At 36.5% G+C, this 27,722-nt stretch overlaps 1 protein-coding gene and 1 pseudogene across 1 annotated transcript; both read right to left on the bottom strand.

Annotated features, from left to right (window-relative positions):
- Positions 1-1,479: 1,479 nt before the first annotated feature.
- On the bottom strand, positions 1,480-27,302 carry LOC117822882 (sialic acid-binding Ig-like lectin 5). The gene is made up of 9 exons (XM_034697820.1): positions 27,141-27,302; positions 26,264-26,374; positions 25,451-25,852; positions 24,894-25,196; positions 6,005-6,262; positions 5,623-5,916; positions 5,398-5,515; positions 4,186-4,234; positions 1,480-2,254 (listed from the first exon to the last, which is right to left on the bottom strand). The coding sequence occupies exons 2-9, from the start codon at positions 26,322-26,324 to the stop codon at positions 1,862-1,864; spliced, it is 1,878 nt and encodes a 625-aa protein (XP_034553711.1). The 5' UTR covers positions 26,325-26,374; positions 27,141-27,302; the 3' UTR covers positions 1,480-1,861.
- LOC117822879 lies at positions 10,049-18,568 on the bottom strand (annotated as a pseudogene).
- Positions 27,303-27,722: the final 420 nt, after the last annotated feature.

The following is a 27,722-nucleotide window of genomic DNA, read 5'->3' as shown; positions in this document are numbered from 1 at the left end:
AGTGTGAAAACAATCGGAGTATATTCATTTAGTGCACAGAGGAGTGTTCAAGCAAGAAAGATGGACAGAGCTGAATCAAAACAAACACAGGTAAAAAGGCCGACAGTGTTTCATACGCACAAACGACTCCAGGGCAGCCAGCACAAGTATTCGGTGACCATTTTTCCTTTTCTCTTTCCTTTATCTGTACAAGACCACCATCCCTAAATCTCTCATTACCTTTGACACCTGCTACACCTACATGCTCTGCAGGTGATCAGAGACAGAGGTCCATTAGTTTGTCCTTCCTGTTGATGCATTGACTGATGCAGTTTAGTTTTGGGCTCTTATTTAGAGATAGGGCAGTGGACAGTGGAAAGAGGAAGATGAGTAAGAAACAGTGGGAAATCACATGCAGCATTTTCTTTCTTTTTTTTTTAATGTTCTTCTTTCATTCAAGTAATTTTTCTTAGAATAATGTTGTTATATTTAGAGCCACATGTTTTTCACCTCATAGTGCCTCTTCATTTCTGTATACATTTCCTTTCTTTTGCACACAGTTGCCTTGGCCTTGCAGTAGTGTTCTCATGCCTTAGCCACTTGAATGGTGAGCGCATTGTGTCCATAACTAACCACAGACTCACAAATTCCACTTGATGGCAGCACTGGACTCAATATGGACATAAGTGTCTGAAGGCTGAAACAAACCAGGCCTTGTCACATAAAGTTACTTTGAACAGCTTCAATCAGAAGTCCACTTTAGAAAAAAGGAGAAATGTGCTTTTTGCCTTCACTGTGGCCTTACAGAGTCATGAGAGCATGTTCAGGTATCAATCTTGGTAGAGACTTGTTTGAAACAACTCCGTCAAATTATAGACGAATACACACTTACATCTCAAAAAGGAGAATCAGTAAAACATGAAGGTAACATAAGATAAAGATAACTGTATTGTCTGCTTTTTGCAGAAAAGGCAAAATGTATCTTTGACTTGTGCGTGCAAATGTGTGTTATAAAAACATAAAGTAACACATTTCAAAAGGTGACACATTAGCAATAACCACACTAAAAAACACAACACATTTTGGGAATAACAATTAAAGATCAAACTTTATTATTTGATACATTTATAATGCTTTTTTTTATAAGGCCAACGCTATGATACAAAGTCCTTCACACAGCTTTCAAAAAGGCAGATTATAAAAACAGTGAAAACAAATCAAATCAACAGTGACACTACCAAAAACTGAAAAAGCTGTCCATTATATATGCTTAGATAAAAATAGATCTTACTTCCTATAAATGTAAATTCTGCTGCTTATACTGTATATAGAGAATACAAATATATCATTTAAAGTAAAAATGCTTATCTTGCATGCTAAAAAAAAAGCTGTACATTTAACCTGATATCATGTAAATAAATCCTTTTCACACATTGTTTGAATATACAAAAATTACTTTTATGAAAGACGAAGTTTAAAATACTTCTTACAACAATTTAGTTCAAAAGCCTTTTTTAGAATAACATTTTTACTTAATTTACAGAATTATTGATTCAAGCTGCAACTGAGGACATTAGATATGTTTTGTACATGAAAAAGTCGACACTTGGTTTTGTGAGTGGAAACAAAATGGATTAATTGGATAGAAAAGCACAATCCCCTGCATGTGGAAGTACACATGTCTTCATCATAGTTCATATCAGGCAGAAAATACAACAGATCCCCCTCCATCCTCTGACTTGTCTCCTCTTTACGGTTAACTTTTTTTTTGATTGTACACACAAGAATATCCATTTCCTCTCAAAAACAAACTCACTCACATCTGTCTGAGTCTAATCATCTTAAATGTTTTGTATCCAAGTGACTCTGAGAAACACACTCCTCACATCTTCTTCATTAAATCCTTCACATTAGAATACAATGCCACATCCTCCTCCTCCTCTTTCTCAGCAACACAATCTTTCCTCTCCTCCTCCTCCATCATCACCTCCTCCTCTTTATTCCCCTCTAACATCTCACCATCCTCTCCACCATTCTCTTGCCTCCCCTCTGTTTTTCTGTCTCTCCAGATTTCAGCGTACTCTGACTTTGTGGTCTCCTGGTTGTTCTCGGCCTCTGTGGGATTCCTTCTTTTCAGCAAGGAGAAGTTTATGTCAGAGTACACCACTTCTCTTGGTTCTACATCAGCTGGTTGCACGGCAGCTCCAGCTTCACACTCAGCTCTGTCTTGGCCATGGCACTCACCATTGTCCAACGTTTGACCTGCAGCATCCATCTGTCAGACACAAAACAGAAACAATGTCATCATTTAGGACAAACATATTTGTGCTAACTTTGCATGAAATCTGTCCAACAGTGGTTGTAAAAAATTTCAGCAATCACTCAACTGAAAAGGGAGAAAAGTTAAAGCTCTGCTGGGATCTCTCTTTTACCATAATTCATTTTATCTTTAGATTTAATGTTAACAATTTAATTTTCCAAAAACCCAGCCAAAGAGTGACTTGTTTTTTTTTTAAACCTAGGTCTAAATACTTGTTTTTCTAGACTTACAAAAATAAATGTAAACCAAAGAACTTTCTATTCAGTCAGGCTTTTATAAAGGGTTTCAAAACTCCATTATTCAATGTTTTGTATTGGTTTTGATGTAGTTTTATTTATTTTTAACTCATATCTTATTATTTAAACTACTGGTTTTTACCACTATTTTAGTTTATAAGTTTCATTTTATTTTATTTTATTTTATTTTTTACCATTTTTATTAGTATTTCTCTTTTTTTTGTTATTTCTGATACTTTAAACTTATTTTGAGCTCTTGTCCTTTAACTGTTTTAATGACATATATTTTATAGCTATCAGTGTGCATTAGTCTCTACTTATAAATCCAATATTATTTTAAAGCTACTGTGAATAATTTCTTTAACTGGTTATGAAACAGACTGATATTAATACTGATGCCTTCATGATCCAGAATAGGAAACCAGACCATCAGATAAAGATGACCTTTTCTTTAAAGTTGTTTGAAATGTCTGAAACCACTACCGAGGGGTAGGTGTCAGATGAAGTGATTAACTGAATGCTACTTAGACAGTTTATATGTACGTTTTCCACAGAAAAGACTCATTGTGCAAAATTCTTATCCTGCTTTTTTCAAACAGTCAAAGAAAAAAAGGGTTACACGTGTAGAGGAGAAAACCAGCAGAAGTATAAGAGGTAGTGGTTTTTATGGGGGAGAGGGGTCAAAGATTGTGAGAAACCTAAAGTACATCACAGGAGCTTTAAATTAGTGCCATATTTTGCCTTTTTTGTAAAAAAAAACAAAACAAAAACAAATATAAAATGAAGAAAAACATTTTTTGGGAAAGTGGAGATCTGGGTAATGTGCTCATTGATTAGCTGTACAGTAAAGTGACTGTGGACATTACTTAAATGTATGAAGTACCTCCTCTATTTGTGTATATGTATATGTGTGAATATGTATGTAGAGTCTTACCCTGTCTTGAAGTTGGGTCTCTGTTCATAATTTGACATAGAGTGGTCTAGACCTCCTATGTTTGTAAAAGCGTCTTGAGATAACGTTTGTTGTGATTTGGCGCTATACAAATAAAGATTGATTGATTGATTGATTGATTGATTAATGTATATACTTATATATATTTATTTATATATATTTTTATGAATTGCTCTCTTTTCTTTTCTTTTCTTCTTATTTAATTATGTCATGAATTTTACTGGGTTCTTACGCTTCTATACACTTTTATGCTTTATTGTAAAAAGATACATATAAGGAATTTACAGTTGTAAGAGTACTTTTTTTGGGGGGAGTTAAGTGTTTTGTTTTGTTTTTACTTCATGCATGTACACACCATCATAAGTGAAGAGATGTGTGGGGTTAAAGGGAAGTTAAGAGTGTTTTGCACTCATAAATATGAAAAGAATAATAATAATACTGAAAAAATATACATTTTCAATTTTTTGCTTTTTCTTGTTTTCAGTGGCTGTAAAGCACTTTGAATTGCATTTGATTTATATGAAAGGTGCTTTATATAAATAAAGCTTGATTTATTCATCAAACTAAATTAAAGTGCAGTAATACAATAAGTTATGCAAACAAGGTTATAATAGTTGATTTTTCACAAGGTAAAAAATAATAATTGTATTAAAAAATAAACTTCAATATAAATATCATTAAACAGCTTGAGTATTCACCATCTCCAGATTCTCCGTCGACACATTTCCTGAGCTTGTCTGTTTTTTCCTGGGAAGAAATTGAAAAATGAAAAGTTAACAGGCAAGCATAAACAGATAAAAGTCACTGTAAAGCAGGTTTAAGTTTCTGAACATACTCCTCCAACTCAGCAGGAAACAATGTGTTAGGTGTAGTTAAAAAAAATATTTAGGAGAAACAATGATCCTGTTTCAGACCCAAACAAAGCCGGCAAAGCTTGGGTTTCTATTTACTGTTATCTGTGACGCTCTAGTTTCCCCAGTGATCAGAAGATGTGTGACTGGACTGATTAAAATCTATAAGCTCCTCATGTGGTCATGCATTAGGTCATTTCAAACCCGTCAATTCACTTCTCTATTACTACAATGTGTTTGCAGTTTTAGACTGATAACTGAAATTTACATCACCACACAGGTTCTTATAAGACGATCAAAGCTGCATAATGTTCACTCCGATGACAAACTTCAGGGAACTCTTAAACTTAAAAGAACATATTTCAAATTGTAAATTTTTCAATGGTGAATGTTTACTGAGAGTGGACACCACCTGCTGAAAAAAAGGACGACGCAGGTGAAAAAAAAACACTTTGTTTTTAACGACTGGTCGTGTTTAAAAATGTTTGTAAAAATAACAAAATGCCAAAAAGAAAGAAAGAAAGATAGAAAGAAAGAAAAAATAAAGAAAAAAGAATGAAAGACAGAAAAATACATATAGAAAGAAAGACAAAGAAAGAAAAAAAACATGGATACAAAGAATGAATGAAAGAGTACAATAGAAAGCAAGAAAGAAGAGACAAAGAAAAAGGATATAAACAAAGAACAACATAAACAAAGAAAGAAAGATTAAATGACAAAAGAATAAAAGACAGAAAGAAAGAAAGAAAGGCAGAAAGAAAGAAACAAGAAAGAAAGAAAGAAAGAAAGAAAGAAAGAAAGAAAGAAAGAAAGAAAGAAGGAAAGGACATCAAGAAGTGTTTCAATAAAAAATTGAAAGAAAGAATGAATGAAAGAGAGAAAAAAGAAAGTAATAATAAAGATAAACAGAAATACCTAAAGAAAGAAAGAACAACATAAACAAAGAAAGAAAGAATAAAAGAATGCAAAAGAAAGACAGGAGAAAGAAAGAAAGACAGAAAGAAAGAAAGAAAGAAAGGAGATGACAGTTACTTAAAGAAAATCCCCTTGAAGGCGAACCTTTGGCATTTTGTGACTGAGCAGCAGATGATAGCTGAGACGAGTAGACCAATCAGAAAGGCAACGATGACCTGAGGCTGTTTCAGAGCTTCTGATAAGTTCTGGTTTGGATGTGTCTCTAAAAGGAATACATGTAGAGTTTTTATCTCTGGTACTTTTTATGAAACAAGGTTAAAAAAAAAAAACTTGTGATGTTGATTTACTGTAAATGAAAAAGTTACTTACCCTTTTTTTCCGACACACTTTCAGTCACACTTTTTATTATGACCGTGAGGTTCCTTTTTACTTCTCCTAAGTTATTTTTGCTCACACACACAACAGGGCTGTAGATGTGATCTTTCACAGATGCAGCCACGATGCTGACTGTTTTTTTTGATACACTTGTGAAAGAGTATTGGGTGTGGTTCTCCAGCAGCGGCCATTCGATGGTGGGTAATGGGAACGCCTGACTGATACACACACAGGTCAGGACCTCTGACTGAACCTCACATGCAGAGCTGTTTAAGATCATTGGTTTCACTGCAAACACAAGAATCATCTCAACATCACAGAAAACACACTGTAAGCTGATACAATCACACACTCTTTTTCATAGGGCATTTCTTACTTGCAGCATTTACTTCAGTATGTGGCGTCAGGTTAGTGATCTGCTGTGTTGCTGTGCAGATGTACTTCCCAAAATCTTCAGCTGTCATGTTAGAGATGATGAGTTCGGCTGTTCCAGTTTCAGTGTTCAAGGTTTTGTTGGAGCTGAGTTTAGTCCATGTGACGACAGACGGAGGGAAACTATCAACACTGCAGTTCAGATTTAGAGCACCACCCTCTTGAACAACGCTTTCCCCCGTGATGACAGGATCCTTTACATCTTTAAGACAAAAATGTAGACAAGAATTAAAAACATTTTCCAATCACTCCAAACTTAAGGCTCATACTTGAAACTCAGAACAACCTGCAGGCCCAAGAAATGATTTAACAGGTGTGAAAGTTAAAGAATAAAAAGTAATATGTTTGTGTAAAAAGAAAGCTCATTATCTATGACTGTAAAATCAAACACTCTGACATTAGACCCAAGAAGGCCTTCTGAAAGTAAAGATATCAGGTAATGGTGTTTAGGACTACAGATTTACTTTCAGAGAACATTTGTAAATACTCCCTAAATGTTCCTATAAATCAAAATATTTACTTTTTTATGATTGCATCAGATGTGCAGAAGTCTGGATGTACAGGTTTCAGTCCAATATTTTTTTGACATTATATATACAGTGGAAGAGCCGTATGTTGAAGAAAAAGAAAAACTTTACAAGTGAGATTCAACCATACTTGAACAACGTCATCACCACTTATATGTCACTACTAACACAGAGAAATAAACATGGAAACTCATCAGACAAGCAGGAAATCTAGTGTCCTAAACTAGATCACTCATCACTTCACACAATGTTAAAGAAACATATGTAAACACTAGTTCACAGGAGAGGATATAGACTCGAGTAAAAAGTCTTTTGTGTCGATCCGTCACCAGGAACATAAATTTAAGGGCTATTTACACTGAGAGCTGGGTAAAGCTCCAAGGTTTCACCTCACTGTTTAAGTCGTGAACTTTTAACTTTCACAGATACATTTCAGGGTTTCTAAACTGAATTAGTTGAGCTTGTCGAACAATTAGCAACATAAAAATAACACGAGAGATCAATGTGAAGTGGGTACTACTCACAGGTGACTTTCAGAGTCTCTGTTTTCTCTGTAGAGTTGCTGTTTTTGAAGTTGACCTTACAGGTGATCTTAGTGCCATGGTGCTCAGCTGAGGGTGTTAAGGTTAAAGTTGAACTGTGTCTTAAATTATCAGTCTTGACAGCAGAGATGTTTCCTGTGATGTGGGAGTCATTCTCTCCTTCTCTCCACATCCAGGTGATCTCAGGAACAGATCCAGAGCAGAGACCAGGAGCAGTGCAGCGCAGTGTGGTCTTCTGTCTCTCAGTCAGAGAAGGAATCGTCACTGTGGGCTTCTGGGTCAGATCTGATGGGAGAGAGATCCATGAGTGGAGGCAGGTGAGAAACTTAGAGCTTACGGTTAACTTCAATAAACAAATATTATCTTAAAGATTTTGAGGTATCTGAAAAACTGCTGCAGTTCCTACATTTGGCCCACAGAGGTCAATACATGTCTAACATTACTTCATGCTGTCATAAGACTAAATCAAACATTTAACCGATCATGTTAGTACAAAGAAAGTTCTCTGTATGTATTACATTTGTTTCGGCTTTTCATACCTTTAACTGAGATGGTTGTTTTTCTATCGAATGTAAATCCATTTGTCTTGGTACTCACAACCCTGAGTTGATATAATCCAGAGTCTGACTTCCTGAGGTCCTTGATGATGATGCTGCAGCTCTTCTTACTCACAGGCTCCAACAGAGACACTCTGCCTTCAAACCCAGACTTAAATCCATTATTGGGCTCAGTGGAGCTGAATATCACGTCTGAATTGCCACATCTTGTTTTTGGTCCTTCACATTTGTACCAGACTATATCTGTGGCTGTAAAGGTAGAATCAGTAGTGAAAGAACACGGTATCACAACACAGAGTCCAGCCTCTGCTGTTATTTCTATGTCACTCAGAGTGATACAGAAGTCATTCTTTTGGCATGTTTTTCCTTCAGCTGATGAACCTGTTATTGAAAGAGAGAGAGAGATACAAAAAAAGAACAATTTGACAAAACATAATTTATAATAATCATAAGGTTGTTTGTTTCTTCAGAGAGTACATCAACTTCACTTTGTGCACTCTGCAAACATCACAACATCTCAGCAATTATCATATTTCTTCACCCTTGTTACTAATTTTTATAATCAAATGATCATCTAGATGAAAATGTATTAATTGAAACTGAAGGAAATAAAATGATCCCTCCTATTTGGCACGAAAAGGAGAGAACATTTCATGCACCATTATTATGGCAAATCATTCCTTTCTATTTTGATCGTATCTGAAACACTGAAATGATAAATAGGCCTTTAATAAAGACACACCTGAGTCTGAAGTGCTGCCACACACAGGAAAAAGCAGAGCTGCCACGATGAGAACAAACATCTTTGTTTATTTGAGACAGTCGATTTCTCCGTCAACAGGAAACATTTATCCTTCAGAGGCGAAAACATTTGAAACATAAAAGTCTTTAAGTTCATGAAACTCCTTAATAAATGAAAATGAATCAATAAATAAGTGCTTAATTTAACCCCTGCATGGTTCACAGGGATTTGAATACTGTACATTCTATGATCAACAAATGAATTAACTGAGTCTTAATATGTCCGTGAAGGTTCTTGATATTCTTCATACAGGTGGTCAACATCTTCAGGGTTGAGTCCATTTATCAGTTTCTATTTTGAAGCATTATGTGACACATTTCTTACTAACCTAACACTTCAATACAGCTCTGAAATAAATATTTGAAGAGATCATTTGCAAAAACAGATAACACAGTTTTTAAAAAATGTCAAAATGTTTCATAAAGCATATTTTTTTCTATCACTAGCTTTAGGTATCATCAATCAACTAAAGATTGGTGGCTTTGACTAAGAGAAAATGACATTACTAATTAGAGGTATCTTAAAAAATGTAACTTTATCAATAATGTATATTAAAAAGAAATGTGTTTTCTGAAAATGTATAAAAACAGAGTTATCTGTTATTGCAAATGAACTCTTCATTTCCTTTCTTTCATTAAAATCAAAAATCCAAAACATTGTCCTTAAAACAAAACCTTCCACATTAAAACATCTTGATTTTAAAGAAAGATTTTTTTTTTTTTTAATAATCAAATAAATAATTAGTTAAGATCAAAAACATTGACAGCCTCACTTTACATTAAAACATAAAACTTCAGTATCAGTAAAGTTTACCTCTTTATTCTTGTTCTCCTCTCTTCTGTCCTCCGTGATCTCTGCCGAGTGTCTCTGATGTGAAATGATTCTTCTTCCTCTTCATCCTCTTCTTGTACTTCTTCCCCCTTTACACTTAAAAACGTTTCCAGGAAGTATCTTTACGCAGATGTCTCTCATTTCAAAGCAGAAGAAAGTGCTCAAATCATCTAACATTAATGTCTGAATATATAAATATGTTTAATGTTCCGCTTGAAAAAGAAAAGTCTAAAATATAAAGTCTTCATTTAAATTTTACATCACATTTAAGAGTGAGAAAATTTGAGAAAGAGGAAGTTCATGTCCGCTCAAGAAGCAAACTATTTACCTACAAACCATCCTTTGTTTGTGAATCTGAGAACATCATGAGAATAGTTGATGTGCCTGAGTGTGCATAATTTAAGTTATGGCTCATTATTTGTGTTAGCTAAAGGTTCATGTATAAAAAAATGACAGTGCAAACACCTGCAGATTAAACCTGATAGTGTTTGTGTTCATTCTAGTCTTTGATTTCAGCTGAAAACTGCCTCCTAAAAAGAACCTCTGTTTTTTAAATGTTCACATGGTTCAATACTTTACTGTCTAAAATCTTTAAGCCCACTCTCAGCAAAGTCCTGGGTGATCATCAGTTTAAACTTTAACTTAAATGGCATCACTGTGCTCTATTTAATAACTTCCTCTTCACACTTTGAGGTGCTAGATTGTATCTGTTAAGAGAAACAAACAGGCTACAGAGTTATCTTTATTATATAGCAAACATCCCTGCTTATTTAACACTTATTTTAAAACTAGTTCATCCTGCAGAATGCACCAGAAGTAAGAAAGACTTTGATGACAACCGACCACTCAACAGTTTTATCCAAAGAAAGAAACGTTCTCTTTAAAAGTTAGATTCGGGTACTGCTGTGGAAAACCCCCAACTAGCTGAAGTTGGAACAACCTTCCACCCAGTCCAACATAAAGAACTACCTGCACCCCCTGCCACCCACGCCCCTCGGACCCTTCAGCTTCAAAAACAAGGGAAGTAATCTTTGACTGGTTATACAGCATAGGACCATTAAGAACAGGACTATACAGATCAGGCCTTATGTTAGCTAATATTTTAAAATGGATAATGTAAAAGGTTTGAAACATGAAAACACAAATGATGTGAATGTGTTATTCATATCTTTTTATCAAAAAATAAAAGCATTTCCACCCAGTTTGAAGGAGAAGTGAATGTGTCTGATGTGACTAAACCCACTTTGCCATTCAAATGAAAGAAGGAGAAAAAATCCACAGTTCAGGTCTCAGTGATTGTAACATCTCATGATACTTCTTGTTGATCAGAATGGACTTAATTTAGGAAGACCTATACAGTGTAAGTTTGGCCATGCGAGTATTGTATTAAGATAAAAAAAAAAGACTGTAAAACAAACTGAAAACATTCCACCAGTGAGACAGCTAACATGCTGATGATGAGCAGGCATTATGGTTACCATTTCCTACCATCTCAGTTTAGCATGTTAGCGTGAATACATCCTCAAGAGCACATAAATGTCTGTACCAAATTTCATCGCAACAAAAACCAAAAGGTTGACCTCAAACTGGAGGACAGAGGAGAAGTCATAAGATGAGCAAAGTTATTGGGATGCAAACTCTTTGTCTTCATCTAAATGTCAGATCTGAGGCAAATTGGTCAGAAAGGCTAGCTGAGAACAGAACAGATCAACGTTGTCATCTTTAGAGCCATGGAGGAGAAGTGAACACTTGGCATCTCTGGGTGAAAGTGAGGTTTTGATGTTTCCACAGGATCAGAACTGCAGTTCAGTCAGATGGATTGAGCTGAAGGACACCAAAGGTATTGTCCCTTGAAGTTTTCCTAGGGCAGAGAGGACGGAGGCAGAGCCCCTTTTGTCCTCCTTTTGCACTCCTGAATTGTGTTCTTTCACCGCTCTTTCACACAGCATTAGATTGAATAAGCTTGAAGAACTGTCATTCACTCATTGGAAAAACAATCCATCATAAGTGCATAACAGCAGTTCCTCAATATCTGATCAGATCCTGACACCTTAACTCAAACAACTCAACAATAAAAACCTCAAATCTTATCTAGTATATCCTTCACATTGGAGTACACTTCCTCCTCTTCTTCTGGAATACACATTTGTGTCTCCTCATCCTTCATCATCATCATCAGCTCCTCTTCTTGTCCCTCCAATACATCACTGTTGACTCTGCCATCATCTTTACTTTGCTCTTTTCCCCCTTTCTTAATTTCAGCGTACTCTGTCTCTGTGGCCTCTTGCTTCTTTACTGTCTTCTTTCTTTTCAGCACTGAGAAATCAATGCTGGCGTACTCCACGTCTTTTGGTCCTCCATCCAGATCGAAGGTGGATTCCTCCTCTGCCACAGCCTCTCCTTCTTCTGTTACCTCTTGATCATAGGTGTGATTGTGTTCCACTTCTTGATGAGCATCTATCTGTCAGGTACAACATACATTTGAAACATGTATTAGTCAGCTGCTTTAACAACAGAACAGAGTAGTTGTACAAGATATGCTATCTATGAATATTATAAAACCATTCTACACTGACAGGGATCAGCATGCTACAGCCAACCCCTGCCTTTGCCTGCCACTTGGTTTTCAGTGCACCTGGTCCCTTTGCCTGTCTCTGTGGGTGGTGGACCCACATGAGGGCAGCTCCATGTCATTTGATGGCCTGACCAGGCCCCCTGGAGTTCGCCACCAAACACTTGCCAGGGAGCATCACCCCTACATCTGGTGCCTCTTTGTGTAGCCCTGATCTCTCTATTAGCTCCACTTAAAAAAAATATCTGAATCATAGGGTGAATCACTCTTGGTCTAGGACCGCTGTGCCTTAGGAGCCCCTATCATTGGCTAATGCCCCTGACAACACAGCTCCCAGGTTCGTGGGAATGTCCAGACCCCTCCACCAGAGTGAGGTGGCGATTCAAGAAACTCCCAAGTGAAGGGATTCAAGTATTTTGGGGTCTTATTCAAGAGGGATGGGTAGGCGTAGTGTCAGAAGTACTGCAAGCATTGTGCCAGACCAGAGTTGTGAAGAAAAAGCTGAGCCTGAAGGCAAAGCTTTTGATTTACCAGTTGATCTAGATTCCAGCCCTCCCCTAAGGCCATGAGCTTTGGATATTGACTGAAAGGATCAGATTGTGGATACAGTCTACAAAAGCAGCTTTGAAGGGTTGGGCACGTCTGATGTAATCGTAAGACAACTGAAGACATTGGAAAAATACTAGGGAACAGTTTGGGTTTGAGGGTGGGCTTTTAAACCAACATGTTAAGATTAGGGATGCACTGATTGTTAATATTAGGGCTGATACCCCATACCCAGTCAATTCTGACACCTATTTCCTGTGAATGATTCTTTGTGTCAACATGAGCTGTGAGATTTGACGTTTTTAAATTGTTGCTAGTAATCCCTCCTCTCAAACTGTCACTGGAACATCTTACAAACTGCGTGTTGCTGATCTTTCTCAGAGATGATGTAATACTTAAACATGGCCGACATTTTCGTACATGTTTGACCTTGAAAACGAATCAGTTTTCAAGGTTCATCCAACCAGTGACTTCTTCTGCACAATGAAAAAAACCTATCTGAATCAGCAGTCAGGTATACTGGTATTACTGGCTTACCAGCATGAAATTGATGTGAAACAACACATACACAGTTCATAGCACAATAATCGTCCATGGCCACTGTTTGTGAACACTGCTGATAACAGCTGATGAACCAATACATTGGTGAATCATTTGTTTAGATGGAGTAAGGCTTCGTTATCAAGGGCTTTCAGCTGGTGTCATATTGCTGAATTCATTCAAATTCAATGTCTATGGAAACCTTAACCCAAACTAAATTATCCCCTGTGTTCATTTTCTTGATTAAAAAGTTGAACAATTTAATCCACATTCAAACAGCTTTTTACACCACAAAAACTGAAGAAAACTTGCATTGTATGATTTAAACATGAAATATAACAGCTGAATTAAATTCAATTACCAGTGGATCCTCTTGATTGGTCACCATCTCCAAAGTCTTCACTAGATTATCAGAGCTTTTCTGTCTTTGTCTACAGAAAATGAAAAAGCAACAAGTTTCAATGTTTAAAAATGATCCAGGTACAAAACTTTGAAATATCTATTAGAATGAACAGTGTACCTGTGGCATTTTGTTGCCAAAAGACAAAATAGAGCTGTCAGAAGTAAGCCAAGAAAAAAGGCAAGGATGACTTCCTGCCATGAAAATAATTTTGGTCCCCAGGACTGATCTGCTTTAAGAGGAACAAGAGGAAACATTCAGTTTCCATGTTGATCTGAACATGAGTAAAATACAAATTCATTTCAGCAGCTTGCATTACAGCTGCCCATAAGGGTCACAGTGATCTTTAGTTTGCAGTAGCAGAAGTGGTTTAGTAGATAACATGTACCTTGTTTTTCTGGCATGTTAATCAGGATGGTGAGGCTTTCTTTGACTTCTCCATTTTCATTGCTGCTGATACACTCAGCAGAAGTGTTGCTGTGGTCTTGTAGAGTTAGTGTGAGAGTGCTGTTGACTATGTGGTTTGTCACAGCAGTAACGACAGAATACTGAGTATGGTTCTTCAACAGCGGCCATTTGATGGTTGGTAAAGGAAAACCTTCACTGAGACAAACACAAGTCAAGACCCTCGACTGAATCTGACATCCAGAGTTTTTAAAGATGCTTGGAAACCCTGTGAACACACGAGCAGAGTCACAGCATCACACAACAGCTGCTGCTAGAGTTAAATCTGAACATGAACCTCTTTCTAGGCAGATAAGTACAGTGTACTTACAAGTGACAGAAACATCAGAGGATACAGTGACGGTCGAGTTCAGGTGTTTTGCTGTACAGATGTATCTTCCAGAGTTTTCTGCCTTCACATTACTGATGATGAGTGTGGATGATCCTGTGTCATTCTGCAGGTCAGTGTCAGAACCAAGAAGAGTCCAAGTGATATAAGACAGAGGATAACTTTCTACACTGCAGGTCAGATTCAGAGCGTCTCCTCTATTAAGAGACACATTTCCAGTGATTACAGGCATTTTCATATCTGTGAAAATAAGACAAAAACAAAATATTTGAGGTTTAAATACAGAGGTAAAAAGATGTTCCTTCAACTAACAAAAGCAAGTCCACAGGTGATTTTGGGTATGAGTCATATAAGTTGGTAATACCTACACACAGTATCTACAAACTATTCAAATTCAAGTTGTCTAACTGCACTTCTTCAGAATTAATTGTAACCTTTGTAGTCCTAAATAAATACTTAAAGAATATGATATTGTTGGTTAGTAATGGGACTGTTTAATTTCAGCTCTAAAAGCATGAGTTCAAAGAAAAGGTACACTTTGAAAATGTTTTTGAAAAATTAAATGTATTTCTACTTTACTATGTATGATGTAAACAATGAAAAATCAAGACTGATTTAAAGTATGATTATATAGGCATTCTTTTCTACTACCACTAGATGGCACTAAGGTCTAACAAAATAACAATCCAATACACAATGGCTCTAACAGACGACACATTTTAATTATCCTAAACATCTGATTTAAGTGTGGCTGAGAAAACACACCCTTAACTCTTCACTCAGCCTCTCATGGTCCAATCACATCACTCATGTTTCAAGTTAACACTGAAGCAAAGACGATGTCTTTGTTCAGAATTTAAATTATGAAATGCAAATTGATATTCCCCCACGTGTGTAGTGCATGTCATGATTAAATACATTTTATTTTCTCAGTTTTTTCAAGATAACAAGTTAAATTTCTCGTTATCTCGATGAAACAAAGCTTCTTATCTCAAGATCTTTACTTATTTTGCTCTATAATGGGATCATTTATCTCGTTTTATCCAGAGAACGAGGTTCATTTTTTGTGTTTTTGATCTTCAACCTGTAAGATAAATGTCTTATAACAAAATGTATTTTTATTCTTTAGTGAGGCAAAACTTTCTAAACAATTTTTAAGAAAAAAATCTAAAATTAAAAAATTAAAGAAACTGAAAACAAGCCTTTCCTTTTCTCTGAAGTTACTCTTTACCATGTGTACGGAAGCCCTAAAAGGACATAATTAAATACATGACTTTGTCTTTTTTTTCTTGAGATAGCAAGTCAATTTCACTTGTTATCTGGAGATCTTGACTTATTTTTCTCATTATCTCAAGTGAACAAAATTTGTTTTCTTGAGACAATGAGAAATTAACTCATTATCTTGAGAAAACTAAGAAAATAAAATATATTTAATCATGTCCTTTTAGGGCTTCCATACATATGTAAAATATTGCTCCTTTTATTTTTTTTGGAAGCCCTAAAAGAACATGATTAAATGTATTTCACAATGTCCTTTTAGGGCTTCCTTAGTGTTGGAGTTGTGGAAGTCATTTAGGCTGTTCTCAGTTATAAACTCATGGTCTCTGATGTTAGGGAGGAAAAACATATAAGTTTGTTGCAACACACTTACATATCACTTTAACATCAGCTTCTTCCATCAGGGTGTTGTTCAGATGTTTTGCTGTGCAGACGTACAGTCCTGAATCCTTTGCAGTCACATTAGAGATAGATAAAGTCACCTCTCCGACTCCTTCCTGAAGGCAGGTTTCAGTTTGGTTCTCCTGGATGGTTGAAGCGTTGTTTTGCAGATTTGTTTCTGTTCCACTTTGCATGTTTTTATCAGAGAGTTTTGTCCATGTGATTAGAGATGGAGGGAAACTCTTAATGTTGCAGGTCAGATTCAGAGTCTCACCCTCCCTCACACGTGTATTCCCTGAGACTTTAACTTCCTTTACATCTGTGAGACAAAATGAAACACTGTGTCAATGAAATAAAGATATGAACTGCATAACTTGTATCCATATAAACTATTTAGATAGTATAAAAGTTGAGATTAAAGTGGACTATGTGCTACTCACAGGTTACATTCAGAGTCACTGTCTCCTCTGTTGTCGTCCTGCCTGTGAAACCAACTATACAGGTGATCTCAGTGCCATGGTGTTCGGATGAGGGTGTTAAGGTCAAAGTTGAACTGTGTCTCAGATTCTCAGTCTTGACAGCAGAGATGTTTCCTGTAATGTGGGAGTCATTCTCTCCTCCTCTCCACATCCAGGTGATTTTAGGAACAGATCCAGAACAAAGACCAGGAGCAGAGCAGCTCAGTGTGGTCTGCTGTCCTTCAGTCAGAGGGGGAATCATCATTGTGGGCTTCTGGGTCAGATCTAATGAAAAAGAGGTCCACAGTTCAGTGAGCAGCCTGAAACCCATAAGCACTTTCATTTGGGCTTAGATAAACTGACCATCAGTAAACAGGAGTAATGTAAAGAATGACTGCAAACACATTGTTTGACTTTAAAGTCACACAGCAAAACACATCTTCATACCTTTGATCGAGACATTTGCTCTTGAAGAATACTGGAACCCACCAGACCTGAAACTATTAATCCTGAGCTGATATGATCCCGAGTCTGAGGCAGTGAGGTCGTTGATGATGATGCTGCAGTTCCTCTGGGAAATGTCAGAATCCAGCAGCGTTACTCTACCTCTGAATCCAGCCTGAACTTTTCTACTGTTCCTGTTGAATATCACATCTGCATCGCCACATCTCTTTTAGATTGTCCACATTTGAACCAAACGATACTTTGTGGAGTAAAACCAACACGGGTAGTGAAAGAGCAAGATATGACAACACAGAGTCCAGCTTCTGCTCTTATTTCTCCATCACTCAGAGTAACACAGAATTCATCTTGACAGAATGTCCTTTCCAAAGATGCACCTGTTCATGCAAACAGACACAAAAACCGGACATTTAAATTATAGCAATGCCATAACTTCAATAAATGTATATAAAACTGCTGCTTCTCAAAACAAATAATGCTTAATATAGCTCCTAATGTAAGAAATTGGATAAAACACAACAGAATGTTATAGCCTGTGACATTTTTCTTCAGCCTTGATTCTTTGTATCACAAAATAATCATTAAAGTAACTTATCTAAGAGTAAGCCAGAACGTTGCTTGCAGGTTCATTTAAGTTAAAAAATAACTTCATATTTTTTACAGATATTTCTTTTCATTATTATGTTGATTATTATTGATGTCTGTTGCCATCATGAGAGAACAATTAAGATACATACTTGTGTCTGCATTGTTGTCCTTCACAGAGAGAAGCAGAGTCGCCCAAACCAGAACAAACATCCTGAGTTGGTTGTTGAGACAGTCAGTCTCTCCTTCTACGGAACAAAATTTAAAGTGACAGTGCAGTAAACATGGAGGGACTGGACAAAAGTGAAGCTCACAGCTGACACACAGGATGTTGCACATTCAGTTGATTTAACTAATAATCTTTATGAAAATATAAGATTTGGGACGTTGAAGTATCTTCTGAATACACAAACAGCCTTTCCTCAGACCGCAATGTTTCAAAAGTCTCTCAGCGACACTCTTCACACTTACTTTACCAGCAAATCACAGAAAACCAAAAAATATGTTTTTCACAAGTAGGTTAGGCAAGAAGAAATCACTCCGGCAGCTTCCATTTACAGTCCCTAGATTAAATTCAAAATATGCTTAAATGTTGTTTTTTTCCTCTTTCTGTCTCACTTCCCTGCTCTCCTCTCTCCACCAGTTTCTCCTCTGAAGTGACCATTTTCACTCTTCTGTTTCTTCCTTTTTTGTGCCAAAAGATTTCAGGAAGTTTCTTCAGACACCACTGTGTTTTATTTCTCTCTTTCTGATACTGACAGGCCTTTACTTACTTGTTGTATCAAAGGAGCAAAAAATGTGTTGCTGTTCTAATTAGAAATGTACATTTTTAATATATGAGAATCCTCAAAATAGTTTTGGTTTGCTTTGTTCAGTCGTCAGTTGAAAGTTTGACAGTCTACCCAGGGGAGTGGCCACCCTGAGATTTGTTGTGATACAGCAATGTTCACAATCAGTCCATAATGCTGTTAATAACCTTCACAACAATAATCTGTAATCTCAGCTTTACGTTCTTCAAATCAAGTCAAAGAAAAGTTCAGCCTGTTTTAAGAACTCTTTCACAAAAATCTCTGAGAATAAAAAAAAGATAGTTTTATAAACGAGTTTAAGTAAGAATAAATCCCTCCAGATCCTTCAATGTGGCAAAACAAAATCTGAAAGCATAATTAAATGTTGTCTTTTACCTCTTTCTGTCTCGCTCCTGCATTCCTTTCTCTTCAAGCTTCTGCTCCAAACTGACCCTTTTCACATTTCTGTTTCTTTTTCTCAAAGATTTAAGGAAGTTTCTTGACACTGCTGTGCTAAATCCTTCCCCCCCGAGACTGACAGGCTTAAGCACATATGAAACAGCAACATTTCTACATTCAAGAAATCACAGGAAACAGGAAATCATTTTGTTTCTGCCTGTCTTTTTTTCTAGCTCCTCTTTCTGACCTAAGCAATGCTCCCAATGGGGAAGAGGATGCACATTTGCATAATGGGGATAGATCGATGGACAGATGGATAGGTAAATGTACTTCATTGATGCCAAACTGGTTACCTGTGGAAAGGGAGAGTTGAAAGTTTAACTCCACTCAAAATCACTAGATTAACCAGACCTCACTTGGGGCACAGTCACAAAAAACTGTAGAAAAAGGAATAAATCAAAACTGTGACTGTTGTTTTTCTTAGCCTGAGTGACCGACCTAACAGGACAAACCATGAACTGATGTGTTTGAACTAGGGATGACCACAATTAATCGATTATCGATTAATTGATTGTTAAGAAATTACTCGAAACACACATTTTTGTTATCAATTTTCCGTCACGTGGAACAAACATCATGTGGTCTCATATTACACTCATCTATCAGGGAGGTGCTTTTTAGTTTAAAGCATGTTTTGATGTGAATCAGCTGTTAAAGGTGTTGCGCACAGCGGAGACGCTCAGCTGGCGGCTGCGGCTGTGCGTCAGGTCTCCACGTGCGCTTTTTAAAAGAGGATCAATACAAAACTGCTGCCAACAACGACACGGACACGAAGGTTGACAGCTTTAAACAGGATATTTCCCACCTTTGGATACGAAGGCAACAGACAGGTGAGAAATTATGGGCTGAGCTTTTCTCCAGCGGGACTGATTATGACCCGGTTGCGCTCCCGGCCGGCACCTGACCGAATACACATGTTTATTTTTCTCAATAAGAACGAGTAGACAGAAAACTGGACACTGTGAGTCTGAAGTACTTTTCTGTTAGTATTATGAGCCTTCACTTTATAAGATTATGTCCGCGGAGAATATTTGAATGAGCCTGATCGTTGATAATCAGCGTGTCAAACGTGTCCCCGTATTCAATCCCGTCAGTTATATGCATTTTGTTGCTGTAGAAAATACAATTTAGGGGGAAAACAACCTATTTGGCATTGTTTTTGACGTAAGAATAATAATGTTTTTTTTTCTTCAATTAATCGATAATTGATCGTTAACATTTACAAAAATCGATCACGGAAAATACTTAAAATGTACATCCCTAGTTTGAACTATAAGTTATCGTACAATCATACGACACACACACTGTTTCAGAAAAATCACTTCATTACAAAGAAAATGTGAAAGATAAAGTGCATCATGAACTTTATAATCAAACACAAAGTGTGTTTACAGTGTTTACTCATTACACATGCAGGCAGAGCCTGAGGGAGCACTTCTGCATTACTGTGTGGTTTAATGGCTCATACTCAGCCGTATCTATGGATACAGTAGTTTCAGACGATGACTTGAACATTGACTTGTGTAGTACAACTGTGCTCTTTGTACCTTTGATAATGTCTTTTGACATATCATTTAAAATCAAATCTTAAGCTCTATAAACTCTTAAATCCACTGTAAGGCAGGGAAAAATTAATTGGGCGTATTTTTACTGAAATGTATCTGTGAAGAGAAATGACCTGGGATTGAACTTTACACACTTATTCCAGAGCAGAAAAATGTGCTTCTAATCGAATTATACATTTGCACTTTTGATATCCAAGACCTCTCACAAAGCGGGTTTTATTTGCTGTTTTTTGAGGATCTTCTCTTTGACCTAAGTAATGCAACACAAGTGTTTTAATTCTTATGAACTTAATGTCATCTTAAACTTAATTTATTATGAGACACAGCTGCTGCTCTTTTATGTGAATGGTCGGTAACAAGCTTATATCTGTAGCATTAATTGTGTGAGGATGTTCAAATGAAAGTTCATGGCATTAAATAAAAAGACATGTGAAAGATGATGTGTTATTTTGACCATCCATCCATTATCATTACAGCTTATCTCGCGCAGGGTCACAGGAGGGCTGGAGCTTATCTCAGCCGTCATCGGGCACCAGGCAGGGTAAACCTTGGATAGGTCGCCAGCCTGTCACAGGGCTAACACATATGGACAGACAACCATTCATGCACACACTCACACATAGCAAAGAATTGAAAAGAAAGTATCTTTTTGCAGTGTTTCCTCAATACAAATGCAGACAGAGATCCTGTTCTCAGAAAAGTCTCAGTAGTTTCAACCAATCACTTCAACACTGACTTGTGTAGTACAACTGTGCTCGTAGTATCTGATGACTGTATTTGAAACATTATTAGAATCAAATCTTTGCATGTAGTATTCACTTAAATCCACTGTGAGGCAGTGAAAACCATTGGTAGTATCTTAAGCTGTGAACAGAAATGACCTGGGACGGATAAAGCAACGCTGAAGTTCACCCTCAACAGTCCAGCTCTGACTAAATACTTTAAGGTCTCTTTGCAGTAGTGGAGAATACACTGTTAAATGCAAGTTTGTCACTGTTAAATTCATCAACTATATTCAAGTAAATATACCACAAACAAAAACACACAACCTTCATATTTCTCTGATACTAAACTAATTGACTCATTACAGTACAGGGCAGGTCCTTTGGACATTATACTGCACAGAAGTACAAATCAATGATGAGGAAATCCAAACTGGTCACAAATCTCTGGCTGCAAACATTCAGGGAAAGATGTGACTCCTTAACTGAAGAGAAGGGAGAATTAAAGAGTTAATCTAGTAAAGTACTGCACGACAGACCTGTTCTGATGTATTCACTGAAGAGTCCACATTTATGTCAAAATTACTGTCTTTACAGAAACATTACCTTTTCAACTACAACACTTTAACATTAATCTATTGAGGAATGCCAGAATGTGAAATGTTCAGATTAAGATAACAGTCTCAGAAAAAGACTGTTGTGGGATTTTGGAATCTAGTATTAAACAAACAACATGACCACACATGTTTTATTATTATCATTTATTACTTTAGTTCACATTTACACAAAAATGTACTTTTTACTCAAGTAAAAGATTTTCATACTTCGCAGACAAAAGCAAAAAAAAAGTCATCTGAATATGTTATCAAGAAAAAAAGTCTTTACAGTAAACTTCTGCTTAAATCTATGTTCATCAATGGCACACTAAAAGTAATAACAGCTCACTTTAAATACCATTCTGTTAAATATTATACATGTTTGAGACACTGCTTGAAAGATCAGCCGGACTTTATAAACACACTTTCCCACCACACTAAGTGGAAGTTGACTCTTAATTCAGAGGTTGGCAGATGACATCATACTCTGGAGATCGGTCTGTTTTCCGCAGGGACATGTAAGTCCTGTCCTCCTGGTTTGGTTTCACTGCTTTTCTTTTGGCCCTTTTGAGAAGAGAAGAAAGTCTGACATGATTACAGTATTTCTCAATTGCTAAATCATTAAACCCTATTGTCTGAACCAAATTCCTTAGCGGCCTGAACCCATGTATTGAATCAGTCACTCTTTTGGTAAAACCATAAGCACTTTTCAACTGGTTAGACACAACTTGCCAACACATTCTCACTCACTAAAACACATTTTGCACTGTGATGCACTTGTTGCATAATGGTAAGCACAGGTGTCACAGTTAAACACGACGACTCAAAATTGATCACACTTGTGGCTAAATGATTGTAGATACTGTAAGCACTTCAGTTTGATTTTGTGGATTACACTGTAATGTGCTTCTCATTTATATGTGTTTTTGTTTTATTTTTACTGTATACAGGAGCAAATTCAAAGATAATTATTTTTTGTTGCAAAATTAATTTAGCCTACTATGAACAACAAACATTATTTCTACAGCTTCATGTCCTGAGCATTGTGTTTTAAGTTTTTTTATCTAATATTTAATAACTGCTCAGTATTGTTTTAATTTTGATTGACTCAGGGTATGATCTGACACGATTGTTTGGTTTTGCAGAAAGAGTCAGAGGTTTGGTGAATGTAGTTTGAAAGTTGGGGTTTGTGCTTATAGTGTTGAGAAAAGTGTGGTGGATGTCAAGAAATGTGTTTTAGCAGTTGAGAAATACTGTAGGAGTCTAAAAGTCTCCACTGCATCGACTAAGTCGTCCAAGTTTAAAAAGGTGGTGTACCAACATACCAAAGAAACACCACGCAGATTACACAGGCAACATTCACAAGGAGAGATACAGCAGCAACAGCCCAGGGGAGCACTGCACAAGGTCCACATGAGTCTGTTGTAGAAAAATACACAATACAGATTGCATGATTTTTTAAGTGTTGTATTTATCATAAACACTCATTTCAAGAAATGAAATAACTCTGTGGTTGCAGTGATCATTGTTCTGAAGAAGACTTAAAAAAACTCTTCAAGTAAGCTAGCAACACACTTGCTGAAGTGCTTTGCCTCACCCAACTGTTGGAAAAGATGCTGAATAAAAAGATGATTCACCTGAGAATAGAACCACAGAAAATTCCCCCGTCTTTCTGCAAAAGTTATCTCTGTTTTCTCTGGAACATAATTTTGTTCTTATCAACATCTTTATTGTTTCTTCCCTTGTATTTGTTTTGTCTTCCACAAACAGCTGCCCTGAACAACAGATCTGATGCAGTGTGCAGCATGTGCAGAAATATGAACTTGCAGTTAAAACATATTACCAATAGTAACCACTGTCTGAAGGCTAGATGTAACCTGGAGAAGACTCAAGAATACAACACATACCTACATCTAGACACATTTTTGGTTGTCAGCACTTACCCTCCTGTTTAGTAAACTCATTTCTTATGATGACCGTGAGATTCTCTCTTACTTCTCCAAAGTTATTTTTGCTCACACACACAACAGGGCCGAAGTTGTGATCTTTCACAGATACAGAGATGCTGGTGTTGAGCAGGTTTTTTGACACGCTAGAAGTGAAGCAGTATTGGGTGTGGTTCTCCAGCAGTGGCCATTCGATGGTGGGTAACGGTAACGCCTGACTGATACACACACAGGTCAGGACCTCTGACTGAACCTCACATGCAGAGCTGTTTAAGATCCTTGGTTTCACTGCAAACACAAGAATAATTTCAACATCACAGAAAACACATTGTAAGCTGATACAATCATACACTCTTTTTCATAGGACACTTCTTACTTGTAGCATTTGCTTCAATATGTGACGTCAGGTTAGTGATCTGCTGTGTAGCTGTGCAGATGTACTTCCCAAAATCTTCAGCTGTCATGTTAGAGATGATGAGTTCGGCTGTTCCAGTTTCAGTGTTCAAGGTTTTGTTGGAGCTGAGTTTAGTCCATGTGACGACAGACGGAGGGAAACTATCAACACTGCAGTTCAGATTTAGAGCACCACCCTCTTGAACAACGCTTTCCCCCGTGATGACAGGATCCGTTACATCTTTAAGACAAAAATGTAGACAAGAATTAAAAACATTTTCCAATCACTCCAAACTTAAGGCTCATACTTGAAACTCAGAACAACCTGCAGGCCCAATAAATGATTTAACAGGTGTGAAAGTTAAAGAATAAAAAGTAATATGTTTGTGTAAAAAGAAAGCTCATTATCTATGACTGTAAAATCAAACACTCTGACATTAGACCCAAGAAGGCCTTCTGAAAGTAAAGACATCAGGTAATGGTGTTTAGGACTACAGATTTACTTTCAGAGAACATTTGTAAATACTCCCTAAATGTTCCTATAAATCAAAATATTTACTTTTTTATGATTGCATCAGATGTGCAGAAGTCTGGATGTACAAGTTTCAGTCCAATATTTTTTTGACATTATATATACAGTGGAAGAGCCGTATGTTGAAGAAAAAGAAAAACTTTACAAGTGAGATTCAACCATACTTGAACAACGTCATCACCACTTATATGTCACTACTAACACAGAGAAATAATCATGGAAACTCATCAGACAAGCAGGAAATCTAGTGTCCTAAACTAGATCACTCATCACTTCACACAATGTTAAAGAAACATATGTAAACACTAGTTCACAGGAGAGGATATAGACTCGAGTAAAAAGTCTTTTGTGTCGATCCGTCACCAGGAACATAAATTTAAGGGCTATTTACACTGAGAGCTGGGTAAAGCTCCAAGGTTTCACCTCACTGTTTAAGTCGTGAACTTTTAACTTTCACAGATACATTTCAGGGTTTCTAAACTGAATTAGTTGAGCTTGTCGAACAATTAGCAACATAAAAATAACACGAGAGATCAATGTAAAGTGGGTGCTACTCACAGGTGACTTTCAGAGTCTCTGTTTTCTCTGTAGAGATGCTGTTTTTGAAGTTGACCTTACAGATGATCTCGGTGCCATGGCGCTTAGCTGAGGGTGTTAAGGTTAAAGTTGAACTGTGTCTTAGATTATCAGTCTTGACAGCAGAGATGTTTCCTGTGATGTGGGAGTCATTCTCTCCTTCTCTCCACATCCAGGTGATCTCAGGAACAGATCCAGAGCAGAGACCGGGAGCAGTGCAGCTCAGTGTGGTCTTCTGTCCCTCAGTCAGAGAAGGAATCGTCACTGTGGGCTTCTGGGTCAGATCTGATGGGAGAGAGATCCATGAGTGGAGGCAGGTGAGAAACTTAGAGCTTACGGTTAACTTCAATAAACAAATATTATCTTAAAGATTTTGAGGTATCTGAAAAACTGCTGCAGTTCCTACATTTGGCCCACAGAGGTAAATAAATGTCTAACATTACTTCATGCTGTCATAAGACTAAATCAAACATTTAACCGATCATGTTAGTACAAAGAAAGTTGTCTGTATGTATTACATTTGTTTTGGCTTTTCATACCTTTAACTGAGATGTTTGCTTTTCTATCGAATGTAAATCCATTTTTCGTGGTACTCTCAACTCTGAGCTGATATGATCCAGAGTCTGACTTCCTGAGGTCTTTAATGATGATGCTGCAGTTCTTCTTCCTCACATCAGACTCCAACAGTGACACTCTGCCTTCAAACCCAGACTTAAATCCATTATTGGGCTCAGTGGAGCTGAATATCACGTCTGAAGGGTCACATTTAGTTTTTGGTCTTTCACATTTGTACCAGATTATTTTTGTGGCTGTAAAGTCAGAATCAGTAGTGAAAGAACACGGTATCACAACACAGAGTCCAGCCTCAGCTGTTATTTCTCCTTCGCTCAGAGTGGTACAGTAGTTACGCAATAGGCATTCTCCTTTTTTAGCTGATGAACCTGTTATTGAAACAGAGAGAGAGATGCAGGGACAGAATTTTTTTTTTTAACAAAACACAATTCATAATAATCATCAAGTTGTTTGTTTCTTTAGACAGATAGAACATCGACTTTACTTTGTTATAAGCAGCTGTTGTCAGCAGCGCTCAGAAAACATCACAGCATCTCAGTAGTTATCATATTTCTTTCACCTTATCACTATTTTTTAAACACATGATCATCTAGATAAAGAAATCTCAGATTTTTAATTAAGTTCATAGATGCTGTAGGAAATAAAAATGATGCCTCTTATTTGGCAACATAAAGGAGAGAACATTTCAGGCATCTTTATCATGGCAAATCATTCTTTTCTGTTTTGTTCATATCTATAACATTGTAATGGCAAAAAAGAACTTTAGTAACGACACACACCTGAGTCTGAAGTGCTGCCCCACACAGGAAAAAGCAGAGCTGCCACGATTAAAACAAACATCTTTGTTTATTGGAGACAGTCGATCTCTCCGTCCACAGGAAACATTTATCCTTAGAGGCAAAAACATTTAAAACATTAAAGTGTTTAAGTTCATGAAACACCATAATAATCAATAATGAATTAATTAATTAATTAATAAGTCCTTAATTTAACCCCTGCATGCTTCACAGGGATTTGAATACTGTACATTTTATGATCAACATATGAATTAACTGAGTCTTAATATGTCCGTGAAGGTTCTTGATATTCTTTATACAGGTGGTCAACATCTTCAGGGTTGAGTCCGTTTATCAGTTTCTATTTTGAAGCATTATGTGACACACTACTTACTAACCTAACACTTTAATACAGCTCTGAAATAAATATTTGAAGAGTTCATTTGCAAAAACAGATAACACAGTTTTTAAAAAATGTCAAAATGTTTCATAAAGCATATTTTTTTCTATCACTAGCTTTAGGTATCATCAATCAACTAAAGATTGGTGGCTTTGACTAAGAGAAAGGGACATTACTAATTAGAGGTATCTTAAAAAATGTAACTTTATTAATAATGTATATTAAAAAAAATGTGTTTTCTGAAAATGTATAAAAACAGAGTTATCTGTTGTTGCAAATGAACTCTTCATTTCCTTTCTTTCATTAAAATCAAAAATCCAAAACATTGTCCTTAAAACAAAACCTTCCACATTAAAACATCTTGATTTCAAAGAAAGATTTTTTTTTTTTAATAATCAAATAAATAATTAGTTAAGATCAAAAACATTGACAGCCTCACTTTACATTAAAACATAAAACTTCAGTATCAGTAAAGTTTACCTCTTTATTCTTGTTCTCCTCTCTTCTGTCCTCCGTGATCTCTGCCGAGTGTCTCTGATGTGAAATGATTCTTCTTCCTCTTCATCCTCTTCTTGTACTTCTTCCCCCTTTACACTTAAAAAAGTTTCCAGGAAGTATCTTTACGCAGATGTCTCTCATTTCAAAGCAGAAGAAACTGCTCAAATCATCTAACATTAATGTCTGAATATATAAATATGTTTAATGTTCCGCTTGAAAAAGAAAAGTCTAAAATATAAAGTCTTCATTTAAATTTTACATCACATTTAAGAGTGAGAAAATTTGAGAAAGAGGAAGTTCATGTCTGCTCAAGAAGCAAACTATTTACCTACAAACCATCCTTTGTTTGTGAATCTGAGAACATCATGAGAATAGTTGATGTGCCTGAGTGTGCATAATTTAAGTTATGGCTCATTATTTGTGTTAGCTAAAGGTTCATGTATAAAAAAATGACAGTGCAAACACCTGCAGATTAAACCTGATAGTGTTTGTGTTCATTCTAGTCTTTGATTTCAGCTGAAAACTGCCTCCTAAAAAGAACCTCTGTTTTTTAAATGTTCACAT

This window comes from Notolabrus celidotus, chromosome 12, assembly GCF_009762535.1.
Source record: "Notolabrus celidotus isolate fNotCel1 chromosome 12, fNotCel1.pri, whole genome shotgun sequence".
Classification (NCBI taxonomy): domain Eukaryota; kingdom Metazoa; phylum Chordata; class Actinopteri; order Labriformes; family Labridae; genus Notolabrus; species Notolabrus celidotus.
Note: the sequence above shows the minus strand (reverse complement) of the source record. Positions and strands in the feature narration are given on the sequence as shown.

What these genes read in the sequence shown, in the direction of transcription:
- LOC117822882 (XM_034697820.1), bottom strand. Translation starts at nt 26,324, where the DNA reads ATGTTTGTTTTAATCGTGGCAGCTCTGCTTTTTCCTGTGTGGGGCAGC. An exon ending in AGCAAACATCTCAGTTAAAG is followed by an intron (nt 25,197 to 25,450) that starts GTATGAAAAGCC and finishes CTCTCCCATCAG; the next exon opens with ATCTGACCCAGAAGCCCACA. An exon ending in CGACGGAGAATCTGGAGATG is followed by an intron (nt 2,255 to 4,185) that starts GTGAATACTCAA and finishes TGTGTCTGACAG; the next exon opens with ATGGATGCTGCAGGTCAAAC.